This window comes from Triturus cristatus, chromosome 12, assembly GCF_964204655.1.
Source record: "Triturus cristatus chromosome 12, aTriCri1.1, whole genome shotgun sequence".
NCBI lineage: Eukaryota > Metazoa > Chordata > Amphibia > Caudata > Salamandridae > Triturus > Triturus cristatus.
The window spans coordinates 48,693,648-48,708,535 of record NC_140595.1 but is presented as its reverse complement, the minus strand read 5'-3'; the positions used below and the strand labels follow the sequence as shown (position 1 = coordinate 48,708,535).

Sequence of the window (14,888 nt, the reverse complement as noted above, 5' to 3'; positions counted from 1 at the left end):
TCGCGAGTTCAACTTTTTTTTAAAGATAGGCATTTGGACAGAGAATTGAGTTGTTTTGCCAACGATCTATAATTACAACGGTTCACAGGCCCTTTGTTATCATAATCACATTGTTACATGTTAAATGAGTTGCTGCTTAATTGATAAATTGCACAAGTGTTCCAGTCTTTCTAAATACACAAAACTCATTAATACTGAGCTTTTCAGTGGAAAACCTCTCCAGACAAACAGACACATGCATCAAAGCTTTTTGCGATCGCAAACGGTGCGATTCGCAAAAATCGGCCGTTTGGGATCGCAAAAATAGCTTTTGCGATGCATGAAACAACTTTCCACTCGCAATGTAAGAAATCGCACATTTTTGCGATTTCTTAAATTGCGATTGCATGTAAGGAATCGCAAATTGCGATTCCTTAAATGCGATGCAAGCTGTCTTTAAAAATAGCAATTTCGCTATTTGGGCCCGCCATTTAACGTGGAATCATACCACATGGTAAATAGCGAAAACTTTGAAAAATGCACTAAAGTGCATTTTTCAAAGTTGTAGGTCACACACACACGTCTTTGGGACATGTGTGTGCGCAACATATGTGCACGGATCAATTTCAGGGGTGCAACAGGGTGTCCTTTTGACACCCTTGCACCCTTGAAATTGCATGCGCAATTTGCGAGTACCTATTGGTACTCGCAAATTGCGCTTGCAATTTCCCATTCATTCCTATGGGCCTGTAGGACCATAGGAATGAATGGGAAGCCATTCCTTATTTGCGACTCGCAATTTGCAAGTCAAAATTAAGGAATGTTTAGGAATCGCTATTATTATAGCGATTCCTACATGCATAGGAATTTGCGAGTCCTTAATTGCGAATTCTTAATATTCGTAATTAAGGACTCGCAAAATCATAGCTTGATGCATTTGCCTGAAAATTCCCTAAGTAAATTTACAGCAACGTCTGTATCAGGAGGAGAGGAAGAAAACTCCCCCCATGTCACTAAGATTTGATGGAATCTACCTAGGTGAGAAAGTTGGATTTGAATAGACTCCGATTTCCTGCACATCTCTTGCGGCAGGAGCCAATAGAAATTCCAGCAGGTTGACGACTATCACTCCTTCTACTGATCAGTTTTCTAGTGGCTTGGCACACGAAGACTTAGGTTATAATCCTGGCTCTTACACCTGACAATTACTTGTGTGATCCTCTACAAATCACTCCATTGGTCTGTACCTAGAGTAGGGCACATACCTGGAAACAAGCAGAAAAGTTGCTCACTTGAACTGTTCGCATCAGTTCATCGTCTATGCCGGACACAACATACCTTCCTGTTCTACTCACCGCACCCCCTGACCTTTCCCCAAACCAGCTAAGTTGACATAGGCCTGATGTACTAAGAGGTTTCGCATTGAAAAGCCACAATGAGCAAAATCATAGACAATTCGCAGTGTGTCGCAAAGGCGCAATGTGGCGCAACTCATTTCAGTTCAGAAGAAGGAGGGGGCATGCAAAGGTCACCCCCATCGGAATTGCAATGCCAACTATCAATAGATTGCAGTAACAATTGCGACTGTAAACCATGGATTGGACACCAACATCCGAAAAAGGGTAGTATCCATTGGCGAAGAGGAAGCGGCTTATATGGGGTGCCGGTATTGGGGGAACAGACAGATGTCCAGGTCAGGTCTGCGCCAGACTTATCCGAATTAGTGATGATTCAGAAATGGGAGAAATTGCACATTGAGAAACTAGTTCAGGAAATGACAACCTTAGTATCCAAGAAAAATGTCCCATATCAAGTCTGAGATCAACATTTGTGAGACTTGGGGAAAATATTTGGAAATGTACAATGACATTTAGTCACCCTTGGGAGGGTTTATAGCCAATCAATATGGTAGCTTCATGTACATTTTCCTAATATTTAAAATAATTGATTTCTGAGTGTATTAATCGGCTGCGTAGTCTATGTGAATTTAATCTTGCTTTGAGGTATCACAGAAGGAACTAATAAGAACCGCAGGCATTCTTGTTATAATTTTTCAGCTAATATAATGTTGATCATTCAACACAGATACCTAGAAAAATATAATGCAAGGGAAACATTGTAGATCACCCAGGGACTGCATAAATAGCAGACATCAAATGACCCTTGAGTTGATGGTCCCACTCTGGTGACAAAGTGTATGATGCTAGGATGCTTCCCATGTAGACGACACATGGAAATGTGAACCCTGTGAGGCTTGGGTGGAAACCAGAGAAGCGGAGGATCCGTTTGTGAGGGTCTGGGCCGCATAAATTAGACCTGTATGTGAACCAGTCTGCAACGAATGGAGACAAAAAAGTCAGGAACCCTAAATAGGTCAATCCTTTCTGTTTCACTCTCTAGAATGAAAACCAAAATTCTGCAGATGCTGGCATTGAGGATGAGCTGCTGGATTTCCCTGGTGGGTTCCTGTATATCATTATGTTCCTAAAGTGTGTTTTGTGTATGAGGTGTTCGCTCCATTTCTATCCCTTGCCCCTCCTAATTTTTTCCAGTCATCCCCCATCTGAAACTCCGTGCATCCCGATGCCCGCCTCCATCATTTCCTTCTCATGTACGTCTGTATCCTCATCCTCACCACCTTCATTTTCATCCACATCTCCATCCCTATCCTCGTTTCCATCTCGCTATAAAACCCCAACATCTGCATCTCCACCTCTATCATCGCCCATCATCTACGTCTCCGGTCCCATTGTTGCCCATTGTCTCCGAAGCACGGATCAGTATCCAGACCGGTCCTCAAGATACCGTCCCTTTCAAAGAGTCTCTGTTACGCTGATATTTGAGATCCCTCTCTAAGGGGAAAGGGAGAGTAGAGTTAACTGGGGGATTGATAGTACCAATGACTTCCAATTGCATCCAAGTGTTGCGGGCATCTTTCTATTTCTGGGTGAAAGACTAGAGGGAGTTCTTGGTGATGGCCTCATGACTGCTGTTGAGACTTCACCTCAACTTTCCTGATTTCAGGGGCAGAGATGCTGCTGTCAAAGAAGACGCTGTCGGGGTCCTCTGAAGAGCTGCTGGGGGTGCTCCAGAGTGAGGTGGAGACCCTCACAGCTGAAAATAAAGATCTGCAGGAAAAGATTCAGGTAAGGCCCACTTGAGGTGATACAGGCCATCCACAGATTTTGACCAGCTCATGGCTATCCCTCGTTCAGAGGCTAAAAGCAGAGGTGCATTGGCCCAACTGGACATCACTGAAATTGTAGGCATGTGGGTGCCTACAAGTGGCCACCAGAGCAGGTATGTACTCAGTCACATTGCAACACAAAAAAAACACAACACAAAAAGATGAAAAAAGATGATGGATGGAATGTTGAACATTGTCAAACATTCACCCCCAGTCACAGATCTGGGTTTAATCCATTGTTATTTTGCTCACCACGCCACCCCAGTTCAGACATAGTCATATGCAAATCAATCTTGACCCTGTGCCCCATGGGAACAGTCCAGCCCGAACTGCCAAGCCATGTTTTCCCTGGACAAGAATCAAGCATCCTGGGACCGGTTTCAGGCTTACAGCCCTCATCAACCTCATGTCTGGCTTGTATCACTGTCACCAACCTTCCTTAAACATTGCAGTAGCAGAACCCGCCTATCTAGTGGACACTCGCCAGAACACAAACACAGCCAGCTGCCTCTTTTTCATCGGTGGACCTGCAAGAGACAAACGAGGGAACCAGCTCTGCCTTTCAGAACCTTCAGGCTTCCCGCTAGTCACCCATCAAGCACACACTTCTTCTGCCCAGCATCAAATGTTAAGGACAGAACCATGACAAATGTTGCCTCAGTTGAGCCATGTTTGAGCCATTTTACCTTCAAACTAAAGTTAATATACACATCGAACAACAACAATAATAAACCGTTATTTGTAAAGCTCAAACTACTCACCCTTATGGGTCTCAAGGCGCTGGGGGCCGTCATGCAAATTAAGTGAGCTATTGCCAAGAGTCACATGGTGCTGAGCTGATCTGCCGCCGGAGCCGGGATCAAACCGTGAGTCCTGTGCTCCGGTCAGCTGCCCTGGCCTCTGCACCGCACCTCTCCACTCCCTGCACCACACCTCGCCACAATAAATGTATATTTCTAAAAGAAGGGTGAAGCTTTTATCCTATGGATGCCCCAATACTGGTAACATGCTCTACTAAAGTGTTTCATAGATTCATATATGGATTAGAGCATGTGTATGCGCAAACATTTCCCCAGGGACCAAAACGTATGGTTTGTGATGTGAGCGAGGGCCACATTGATGACAGCAGGGTGGTGGTAGGGGGAGGGATGGGTGAAGTGGTGTTTGCTTGGGGGAGGTGGTGTTGGTGGTATGGTGGGTATAGGGGCAGCAGAGCATATATATCTAGTGGCTGATCTGCACAATGTGAAACCAGAAAACCTGGGATTAATCACGTCTTCCCCCCCTTTCCTAAATTGTATGATCCTAGGCAATTTATTTATTTCACTTCCCCTCCTTTTCCTTCACTATCACATATAAGAGAACCTTGAAATACATGACTTAAGGATGTGTGCTGTACAAAACCTTCTCCTGTGTTTAATTTAATAAACTATCGAAGTGTCCATGTAGAATAGGAACCCAGGCCACCCAAAGAGTTCACATAACACCTGACTTGCCTCTTAGTTAACTATTGGCATTGTTGTCAGGATGTGGGGGGAAATGTGTTTCTAAAATCATGTTTGAAAACTATCACTTTTAAAACTATGCTTCTCAGTGAACTGATATAATCTCAAGTACTAAGGAGCAACTGTTCTGCATGTTAATGAAATACACTTTTTGCATTTCAAAGATACTGTCATATTTTTACAGGTTTGTTGCACGATATCTTTAAAAATTGATGTGTTCCTAACATTAAGTGGTGCAAGACACTCTAGTTACTTCCTTTCTTTAACTTCGCTTAACCTTTTAATAAATGTTTGCCTCTTTATTAAGCATTTTTAATGTTAATGCTGAGTTGCGTAAACAGCTGCTCACTGCTGCTGTGGACCAGGGGGCAACGTGTGAAGCTCAGGGGGCCACATGCAGCCCCTGGGCCATACTTTGAGTATCAATGGATTAGAGAATTCCTACCGCGATGCAATCTGGATGTAAAAGTCTCAATAAAGTCATGAACTCTAATCCAAGACATCTTCATGAAATGTACACCTTGAGCCACCTCTGTCCACATCTCCCTCCATCCAACATGTGCACCATAATGGTTTTAGCATCTTCTCTAGGGATTTGTATCTAACCTGAGGGTCACCATGTTTTTGTTGCTATGTTTTACTCAAAAGGTCATTTTTGAACCCCTACCCCTCCTTTTCCTAACACTGTCCCTAATTCACAAAAAGAAAATTTGTCCCAACTTATATTTATCAACTTCTTACGGATTTACATGTTAATAATGAAGATAAAAAATGCTGATGTATTCTCAAAAATCTTGTGCATCTTGTGCAATCTTATGAAGAGGACATCATGAACATTTTCCCTTTCTTTTAATCTCAACAGATTTTGGAGGGTTATGAAAAGGATGACACCGATATGGACTCCTCGGCTGACTTTATTCCCATCATCCTCTACGACTCCCTCAAGACCGAGTTTGACCGGCTGAAGGAGCAGTACGCCGAGGCGCAAGCTGCGACCAAGACACTGGAGAGTGAGGGGGACGCGTCCTGCAAGCTGGTGCCCGCGGAAGCGTACGAGCAGCTCAAAGCTGACTATGAAGAGAAGATACGCGCTTTGGAAGAAGCCCATGCCCAGTCATTGGCTGAACATTCAGCGGAAGGCAGAAAGGAAACCACCGCTTCAGAAACAGTCACAGAAAAAGCAGATATTAGTGTGGAAAAGGAGGAAGAACTAACCAGAAACCTGACTGACCTCCAAGTGAAATATGCAGATGCTTTGGCAGAGGTTGACCGGCTGCAAGAGCAGATACAGCTGGGTATTCTCTCTGTGGAGGAGAAGGAGGGCTTGGTGAGCAGCCAGGCTGAGATTGAGAAGGTGAAAGGGGATTTGCAAAAGGCTGTAGAGGATCTGAGACAAAAAGAAGATAGAATAAAGGAACTAGAGAGCAGGACAACATCAGAGGCAGTGGGTACTGTTGAGAGTCTTTCTCTCGAAGAGCAGGAGAAGTTGAGGGTCTCTCTCAGCAAATCCTTGGAAGAGGTCTCCAAAGAGAAGGCCTCACTGCTTGAGAAGTACAGGAAGGCCAAGGAGGAGCTAAAAAACCTGCAGACATCAGTCAAGGAAAAGGCTGCTGGATCTCCGGAAGGCTCAACTGAAACTCAAGTTGGACCAGAAGAGTTTCAGGAGGTTCAGACACAGCTGGATGACCTTAGAGTCCAACACGTGATAGTCAAAGAGCAGCTGGAGCAGCTACAAGCTGACTATGAGAAGGCTCAGGAGGAGGTGGGCAATCTGAAGGAGCAGCTGAGCTCCTCCTCTGCTTCCAAGGAGGTCCACAAGGAGACAGAGGAGAAACTCAAAGGGTCCCTGGCTGAGGCCAACAAGAAGCTGCTCGAGCTTGAGGAAATGCACAGTCGGGCCAAGCAGGAAGTGAGCTTGCTGCAAAGAACCTCCGATACATACAAACAGGAAGTTACTCAGCTTTCAGAGCAAGTACGGGCAAAGGAATCTCTGGAGGCCGCACTTCAAGAGGCAAAAGCCAGGGTGAAAGAGGTGGAGCAGAAGTTGGCAGCTAAGGACCAGGACTTGCAGCGGCTTCAGAAGCAGCTAGAAGCCAACAGTCAGAGGACAGAGGCGGAGCTAGAGCACGAGCAGATCCGCTGCACCCTGGAAGCCGAGGTCAATACGTTGAACCTGAAGCTGAATGACCTGACGGTCAAGCACGAGAAGACCTGCACAGAGGTATTCCAGGTGCAGAGGGAGGCCCTGTTCATGAAGAGCGAGCGTCAATCTGCTGAGGCGCAGCTGGCCACAGTCCAGAAGCAGCTAGAAACCCTCAAGTCAGAGTCACAAAGAGTCCAGGAGCTGCACGGTCATATTGAGGCCTCCGCCAATGTGGTCAAGGAAAAGGATCGAAAGGTAAGGATATTTCTGGGTATCCGGGTCCCCGTTTCACCATTTCTTGCCTTCACTTCTACCTCTCCCACCCTCGACCTTCAAAACATGAGATTCCTCCGACTGCTTCGTCTGACCGCTTGAGCTTGTAATCACACCTCTCCTTTAAACTCCTTGCAGATCACAGAGTTATCCAAGGAAGTCTTCAAGCTGAAGGAGGCCCTCAACAGCCTTTCCCAGCTCTCCAGCCAGGGAGGGGCCCTCCCCAAACCAGGCCAATACCAGAAGCAGCACCAAACCCAGCAGGAGCTGGAGACACTGCAAAGCAAGCTGAAAGTCATGCAGCAACAACTGACAGTAAGTAGCGACTACTTCTGCGTGTGCGATGTGTAGATCGCATTATTGACTACTGAATTTGCCAGAAGCCTTTGTAGGAGGATGCAGATGAAGAACTTGGAATAAAAATCTTTTTAATAGGGCCCTATTCTATAGTCCTCAACATTTAGTCAGGGAAGACTAGTACAGAGTTTGCAATATCATCACAGTGAAAGATGTAGCCCTAGCTGCAACATCATTACATTGAGAACTCACCCATTCGCCCTTAAGATGTCAATGGAATGACCACCAGATTAGAATGAAAAAATAATAGTCAGATACAGAAATATTATATGTAGAGACCTTTGCAAATACATGATATATAAAGTCGAATTCTTATAATTATTAAATAGTGAGATATTTTCTCCACCATGAAAATTTAACAGATTTTTTTCTAGCCGGAGATATCTTTACTCAAGTCAAAGCACAGAAGCTGATCCCTCGCCCCATTGCAGGCATTCTCGGGTCTTTGATGTTTTTAAGGTCCCACTACAGACAATACAATTAGAACTCCAATAAAGGGTCGTCTGACTCACAATGTTTTAATGGCCTCGCAAGATAAAATGCACACAGAGGATAATGTAACATATTTAACTCCCCAATTGGAGACTGTTGGGCTACGATGTCACATGGTAGATGTTTTCATGCATCACTCACATAGTTGAAACCCCACAACACAGCAATTGACTATATCTGAGTTTTTACTATCAGATGTTGTTGGTCGTTGTTTTAGCAGTCGGTGCCATATTCCTGCATCTTTTTTTAATTGGACGCCTTCTTGACCATGAACCTGAATCAACCTCGCAAAGGGGTTGAATCCTGAGTTACTGCTATCGCCTTATCATCTCACATCTCGGTAGACCTCTTTGAGTAGCTGTGTCCTGAGTAACTCCTTGAACCGCTAGACTATTTCACATCTATCTGAACCTTATCAGTACTTGAGTCCTGAGTTGCTTTCATCTGCCTCATCTTCCCACATCTTGGTGAGCCTCTCTGTGTACCTGAGCCCTGAGTATTTACCTTTCACTCTCCATCACCCAACATTTGCATGGACAACACAGGGATGTAAGTCCTGAGATACCTGGCTGGACAGCTCTGGGTACTTGAGGCCTCAATAAGTTTGATTTAATGCTAATACTTTAAAGTTGCCTTGGTGGAACCATTTTGAGATCATTTCCTGCTGCCAAGACATGCAATGCTTTGGTGGCAACACCCATGCAGGGCCATTTTGTATGGGCATAACATTTGTTGAAAACTGTTGTCTCCATTGTATATATTTGCAACATCATACAAGCCTAACATTTTAAAATACTTTGATAAATAGACCCCATCCATCAGCCCATTGTCAACGTCTGATCCCAGAGTGACTGTAATAAGCTGCATTTTGATAGGAGACAAATGCCCTGTACATCATTTGCAATCATCATTGGCCCCCATTGGTCTATATTGATCTGTTCATAAAGGAATCAGTGACATCCTACTTAGTGATTGGTCAGTTCTGTCCTGTTGAGGGATTAGTTGATACTTCTCAGGACTCTGACTGGTTAATAATAAATTGCTTGATTTTTGTAGGACACAGAAAGGCAACATCGATCGCGCATTGCATTGTACCGGACCTACCTACTGAGCGCCATTCAGGTCAGTCTCTGTTCTCTTTGATCAAATGTCCCTCTTCAGGTAAAAGGTTACCAGTAGAAAGGAATGGGTCAGTCTGACTGGTCTGAACTGATTTTTGAGTTACCTTTTCTGTATGAGGTGGTGTTTTGTGGCTCTGTGCATGAGCAAGGGTTCAACGTCTATCGGATATATGTTATAAGGTCTATTGATTGTATGTGAGCATGACACTGTTATGTTATGTTATGTTACAGGTTTTACAGAGCGCATAGCTGCCCCAGCAAAGGGGTGTCCCATCGCTAACTGTAGCAGTAGTGGGGGGGGATACTGAGAGGAGCAGAACCTATAGTATGGGAAAAAGATGAGTCTTAATGGCTTTGCGAAATACCGTGTAGTTGGTGATGCTGCGGATGTGCACCTGGAGGAAGTTCCAGAGTCTTGCCGCTAGGACGCAGAACGAGCATCCTCCTGCTCGCTCCCTCCTCACCCGAGGGACAACCGCCAAATGCTGGCCCATGGAATGTAACTGGCGAGAAGGTATGTAGGGTGAGAGCAGGTTCGCCAGGATATCTGGGGAAAAAAGATTCAAGATTTTATGGGCAATGCAGAGAGCCTTGAACTCAATGCGTTTCGCCACCGGCAGCCAATGTAGCTTGCGGATGGTATTGGTCGTAGAGCAAGTTCTTGGAAGGCCAAGTAGGGTTCTAGCAGCCGCATTTTGAGCCCTTTGCATAAATAGGATTTTAGCCTTATTAGCCCCCAGGTAAAGGGAACTGGCATAGTCCAGCCTAGATATTGATTGTGTGTGAGCATGAGACTGTTGCGTGCCCATGGAATATATGCGTCCACACATCCTGTTTTTATTTTCTAAAGATAAATGCATCATACATTATATGTCTCTGATTGTGGGTTTTGTGTATACGCATTTGTGTTTGTCTTCCTAGAAGTTATGCTTTGTACCTAATGAGCACATGTCGGTCAGGAACGTGTGTCTGCCTCAAGTAGTCTATGTTGTATAATTGTGTTTCTATGCACAGGTGACTGTGCTACTGTGCCTGTCTTTGTGCTTTTATCAGAATGTGTTGTATTGATAAAGCTCACCCCAGAGACACTCCTGAGTACTCCTGGCATGAAGAAGAATGACCGGGGCAAACAGAATATGAAGATGTTGTGCATGAGTTCCTGTGTCTGCTTATGTTTGTCCACATGTGCATGTCTATACGCAGCCATGCGGTTGAGCTAACACTTCCCTGCCCCCAGTTTGCGTTGACCGTGGTCTGCATTCCCACAGGGACACATGGATGAAGATGCACAGAATGTGTTGATGCAGATCTTGAAGATGCGCCGGCTTCAGGACAACAGGCGGTGAGTGCCCTTTACCGCCCCACGGCTTGGATCTCTCTGAGCGAAGCTGAGATCTTCCATCCTTCCGGAGACGGCTCCTACGAAGATCCAGAAGACCTGATGCTCCAACCTGGATACGGCAGGGGGTCTTCACATGGCCTTCGATGGGGTGGAGGGGCTTGAATGGCACAGATGAAGCTCTGTGTGTCTGGAGGCCTCATGTCTGCATCATCTATGTAGTGGTATATGCAGAGACACACTCTTCTCAGTATACATACATGTGGGAGATGTTCTGCATCCAGGATCAACATTGTGTATTATGTAGACAAGAGTTGTACAACCCTTGTTCGAAATATGCGTGGGGACACTAAACCAAGGTGTGCCCTCACTCGTGGGGTAGCTCTTTGTCTCGCTCCAGCTGCGGCATCTGGTAGTGTGAGCAAGAACTCGCCTACGTGTTAATGCTCCTGAGGCAACCTATGAACATCTTAGGGTGGGAACGGCCATCAGTGAACATCACCATGACAACATACAGTTGTTGGCTATTGGCAGTGTTTAGGGTGTTTGATTTCTCAATGTCATGCAGCACAGACTTCTCCAGGGAAGCACGGATTGAACTGAAAAGCTGGAAGCGGAGTACTGAAACGCTGCAAGGGACCTTTTCCCATTTCGGATAACTGTTTGCCAAGCCCAGGAGACCTGGTTAAAATGAACTTAGGCAAACTCAGCCCCATCAAGAGTTGGACAGTGATACAACCAGGTTACCAGGCTTCCAACCACCTGGTAGAGAACTATCTACCAGGCTTAAAGATTCCCTCCTGCTTACTGGGCTCAATTTTGCCATAAGTGCACTTGCCAGCGAGGCGGCTGCACTTTTGGCAAAATGAATCCCTAGCAGGCTGCCATGTTGGTGCAGCCAACTGGGTATGTCCTTGTCTTTCTCAGAACAAACCCCCAGAGCAGGGGAGTCAGACAGGTAATACTTTTTTTTCGCATTCAAGATTGATGTTCAATTTAGTGTGGATTACAGTTTGTCCAATAGTTTATCTGCAACAGATTATGTTTTTGGGTCTAATTCTTCAATTGCAGTGTGTAGATTTCTTTTCTAAACTATTTCTGACCTCAACTGTGCATTCAGTTCCACAGGTATTCGAGCAATATCAAGAAGTTGACGGTACCTGAGATCCTATAGGAGAAATTTGACACTATGTGATCCACTGAGACAAATGCTTGCAGGGCTGCTGCAACGTATTCGAGAGTTCTTCTAGACTGGAGGAACTCAGAGCGCCTTTAAGCGTCAGTCAGGCTGCCAGTGGGATTATTGCTTTCTGTATGTTTTCTTGTATGTATCAGGATGGTAAAATGTAGGGTGTTGGGGTAAGTCTGAGGGAGTGTGAAGGGAGAACGGCTAAGTAAGGTGGCATTTGGGTTAGATCCGATGATGTGCACTGCTCCAGAGAAGCGTTGATGAGATAAAGGGTTCTAGAGAGACAAGAATAGATCTTGTAACACCACAGTCAGGGAAGTCGAACCTGGCATAGAAATTGCCAAGTATGATCAGTGAGGGGTGGTCAAGAACTACGGACACATAGGGATCTTGGCGGGTGGGTCACTCCGTCACAATGGTGATGGATATCCCATCTTCCGAAAATAAATTTCTTAGGATATAATGGGATTTATATTTCAGCAGACAGGATATCCGGCACCGTTGCGACAGAGCAACCCATTGGCAAGATTGAAATCAAGTCCTTAGTCACGGAAAGAGTAAGTGAATTCAGGATTAGAAATGGGGGTCAGTAATTTAGTAAGAAAGAGATCGTGATTGAGGAAGAAATAGATCCTTTGAAGAAGGGATTGACATTGTAAAAAACTTGTAAACTTGGTACTTGTATAGCGCACGACTCACCACTGAGGCATCTCGGCGCTGTACTCATACCGCTGTAGGAACCCTTCCTGGCTTTCCCAGTGAAGTGTCCACTCCTGGGAACCCCCAAGGTGAAGCAAGCTATTGCCCAGAGTTGCAGCGTGGGACCCATGATTAGAATAGGCACTGAGGCGAGAATATCAGGTCCGAGGAATTATTTAGCCCGAGACCCCGCTGAGGCGGGAATTGAACCCTGGTCCCGGACCAGAGCTCTGCATCAAGGTCTGCCACTCTAACCAATGAGCCACACTTCTCCACCATTTAGAGATGATGTTGCAGGGAATGTCAGCACTGAGTGTGGACTTGTGGGTGATAACGTGGCCGCTCCCTCTTTTGTTCTTCCGGTTTTGGAAGGGGGTCATATCCATGCAGGGCTGCTTCATGAATAAAGACTGTATCTTCCTCAAGGCAGTCCCACTAATGTAGAGACGCTCAGGCTGAGATTATCCTGTACTTGGTAATGATTTTTTAATAGATTATCCATCGGTTTTAAGACAGAACAAAGAAAAACTTAATTTAGGAACAGAGAGGAGGTATGAATGGTAGTCGAGGCAGGTGGATGAAGGGAGGAGTGAGGTGTGGGGAGTTGGGTGATCAACAAGATTAGTAGGTACTTGACGGGTTCAGAAAGCCAGGGCAAAGAAGTGGTGGGGGGGTGAACAGGAGAAACTGCAAAGAGATGTGTAGGGATTGCATGGTTTTGTGAGTCAGAGAAGAGAAAAGGGGGGCTCGCTCTTCTAAAGTCAAGCTGAAGTGATAGGCAAACAAAAGATGCTCACATCCAGTCATGGTAGACCTGATGAAATGATGTGACCGGGAAGGTTTGAGGTGGAGATAACAGTTGGGTTGGGTCATATGGGAGTGATGCTGGAGGGGTTTAAGTAGGGCCTCATGTGATCAACAAGAAACAATGTGGGGAGAGATGGACCAAGAGGAAGAAGTGCATTGCTTAAGGTGGCGGGATGTAGGTATGAGTGACCTTGAGTTAGAGGGACTAAAAAGTACAAATTTGCCTTGAAGAAACGGAAATGTATAACTAGCCAAATTTCAACTAGAAGAAGGCCCAGCCACAATATAGAGGCAGAAATAAAATACACTATTGTGTGTGCTCTGTCTGCAACGAGATTAGCATTTTGGGGGTCACCTTGACCCTTACTTTCTGCTCTTTCTCTCCTCAAATGCATCATGTAATGGAGCCGGATAGAGGTGAGATACTCTGATGGTTCAAACTGGCCGTAAGCTTTTCGGGGAAAAGACAGGGGTTTTGTCAAAGAGGGTGCTACTTGAAAATTCCTCAAGAGAAACTTCTGTAAGGAAAGAATCCAAGAGTTCAGGTCTGTATTTCAAATGTAATAACCATGACACTGCAGATTGGTCACCCGACGGGCCCGCGCCACTTGAACCCAGGTGAAAATTGTTATGATCCAAACATTGGAAAGCCTGGATTCTGAACCTTGAAGCCATCTTTGACGGACTAAACCATATGCAATGTGGATGTCTTGGCAATCCAGCAGCGAAGATTTGGATCAACAGCAGATTTATCCAACAAGATGGAATAAAGACCAAATTAACAAATTATTTTATTTTCACGTGTTTAAATTGTCATGAATTGTCCTATCACTGTGTGCCTTTTTGATATTTCATATTAAATATTGTTTGTGCGTACCTAGAGGAGATGTGATATTATTGTGTTGATCTTTTGATATAAAGAATGTTGACATAGAAGGAAATTGGCTTTTAAGATTTCGTTTACTTGACAGCATTACTATTGATTTAACACATTTTTTAATATATTGTCAAATGGTATTTCAGAAAAGGGGAATTTGAGTGACTTCTAAGGGCTGTCTCTAGAGAGACACTGTATTCTCAAACTAAAAATCATAAAGAAAATCTTGATGCGCAAATCCACAGATAAATTGTGATTTTTAGTATAATCAATGTTTCATAATATTATGTGTTGCTGACATTTCTGGCTTCATCAGGGCCAAATCTATGTAAATCCAGCAATTGATACTGTGCATTACCAGTTATAACCGTCATATCGTGGTTCGGTCAACATGATGCGCCTATGATGAAAACGTTCTTGACAGTTCTTGCCTACCTAGTTTATGATGTTTATCACTGGTAGTGCAACAGGTGAATTATTTGATTTTTAAAGTTTTCTTTTTATTAATTTTGCAAAAATTAAACAATTCAAAAGTCAAGAAGAAAGGCGATAGATATTGATGTACATGGGCGCGGATACTTTTTCGTATTGTGAATAATGTTGAATATGGTTTTCAGGTGCCACTACACTATTCAGCTATCCCTTCTTAAGGATTATCAAGAAATGAGACTAAAAATGAGGTACATTGACATGTCAATACTCTTGACACTGTGGCAATGGGTATGTCGGCTTATGCACAATTTCAATATAGCCTTAGAGTCTGCCGTACAGGGCTCTACCAGCCATTAAAGGCCCGCTCCAGCGTCAAAGGCCCGAGCCGAAAGCGAGAGCCTTTAACAAGGGAGCGGGCATTTAATGGCTGGTAGAGCCTGCTACGGAGGGCTAAAGGGCCATTAGAACATTCCGCCCGTAGGGGGCAG

The 14,888-nt window shown here is 44.7% G+C and overlaps 1 protein-coding gene across 1 annotated transcript in view; it reads left to right on the top strand.

The window, feature by feature from the left end:
• ANKRD24 (ankyrin repeat domain 24) overlaps positions 1-13,966 on the top strand; it is an 86,042-nt gene extending 72,076 nt beyond the window's left edge. Inside the window, exons 15-20 of the mRNA XM_085636994.1 lie at positions 2,380-2,437; positions 3,004-3,125; positions 5,534-7,069; positions 7,226-7,402; positions 8,993-9,058; positions 10,326-13,966. Coding sequence (XP_085493120.1) covers positions 2,380-2,437; positions 3,004-3,125; positions 5,534-7,069; positions 7,226-7,402; positions 8,993-9,058; positions 10,326-10,403 — 2,037 coding nt within the window. The 3' untranslated portion in view covers positions 10,404-13,966. The remainder of the gene's footprint in view (positions 1-2,379; positions 2,438-3,003; positions 3,126-5,533; positions 7,070-7,225; positions 7,403-8,992; positions 9,059-10,325) is intronic.
• Positions 13,967-14,888: the final 922 nt, after the last annotated feature.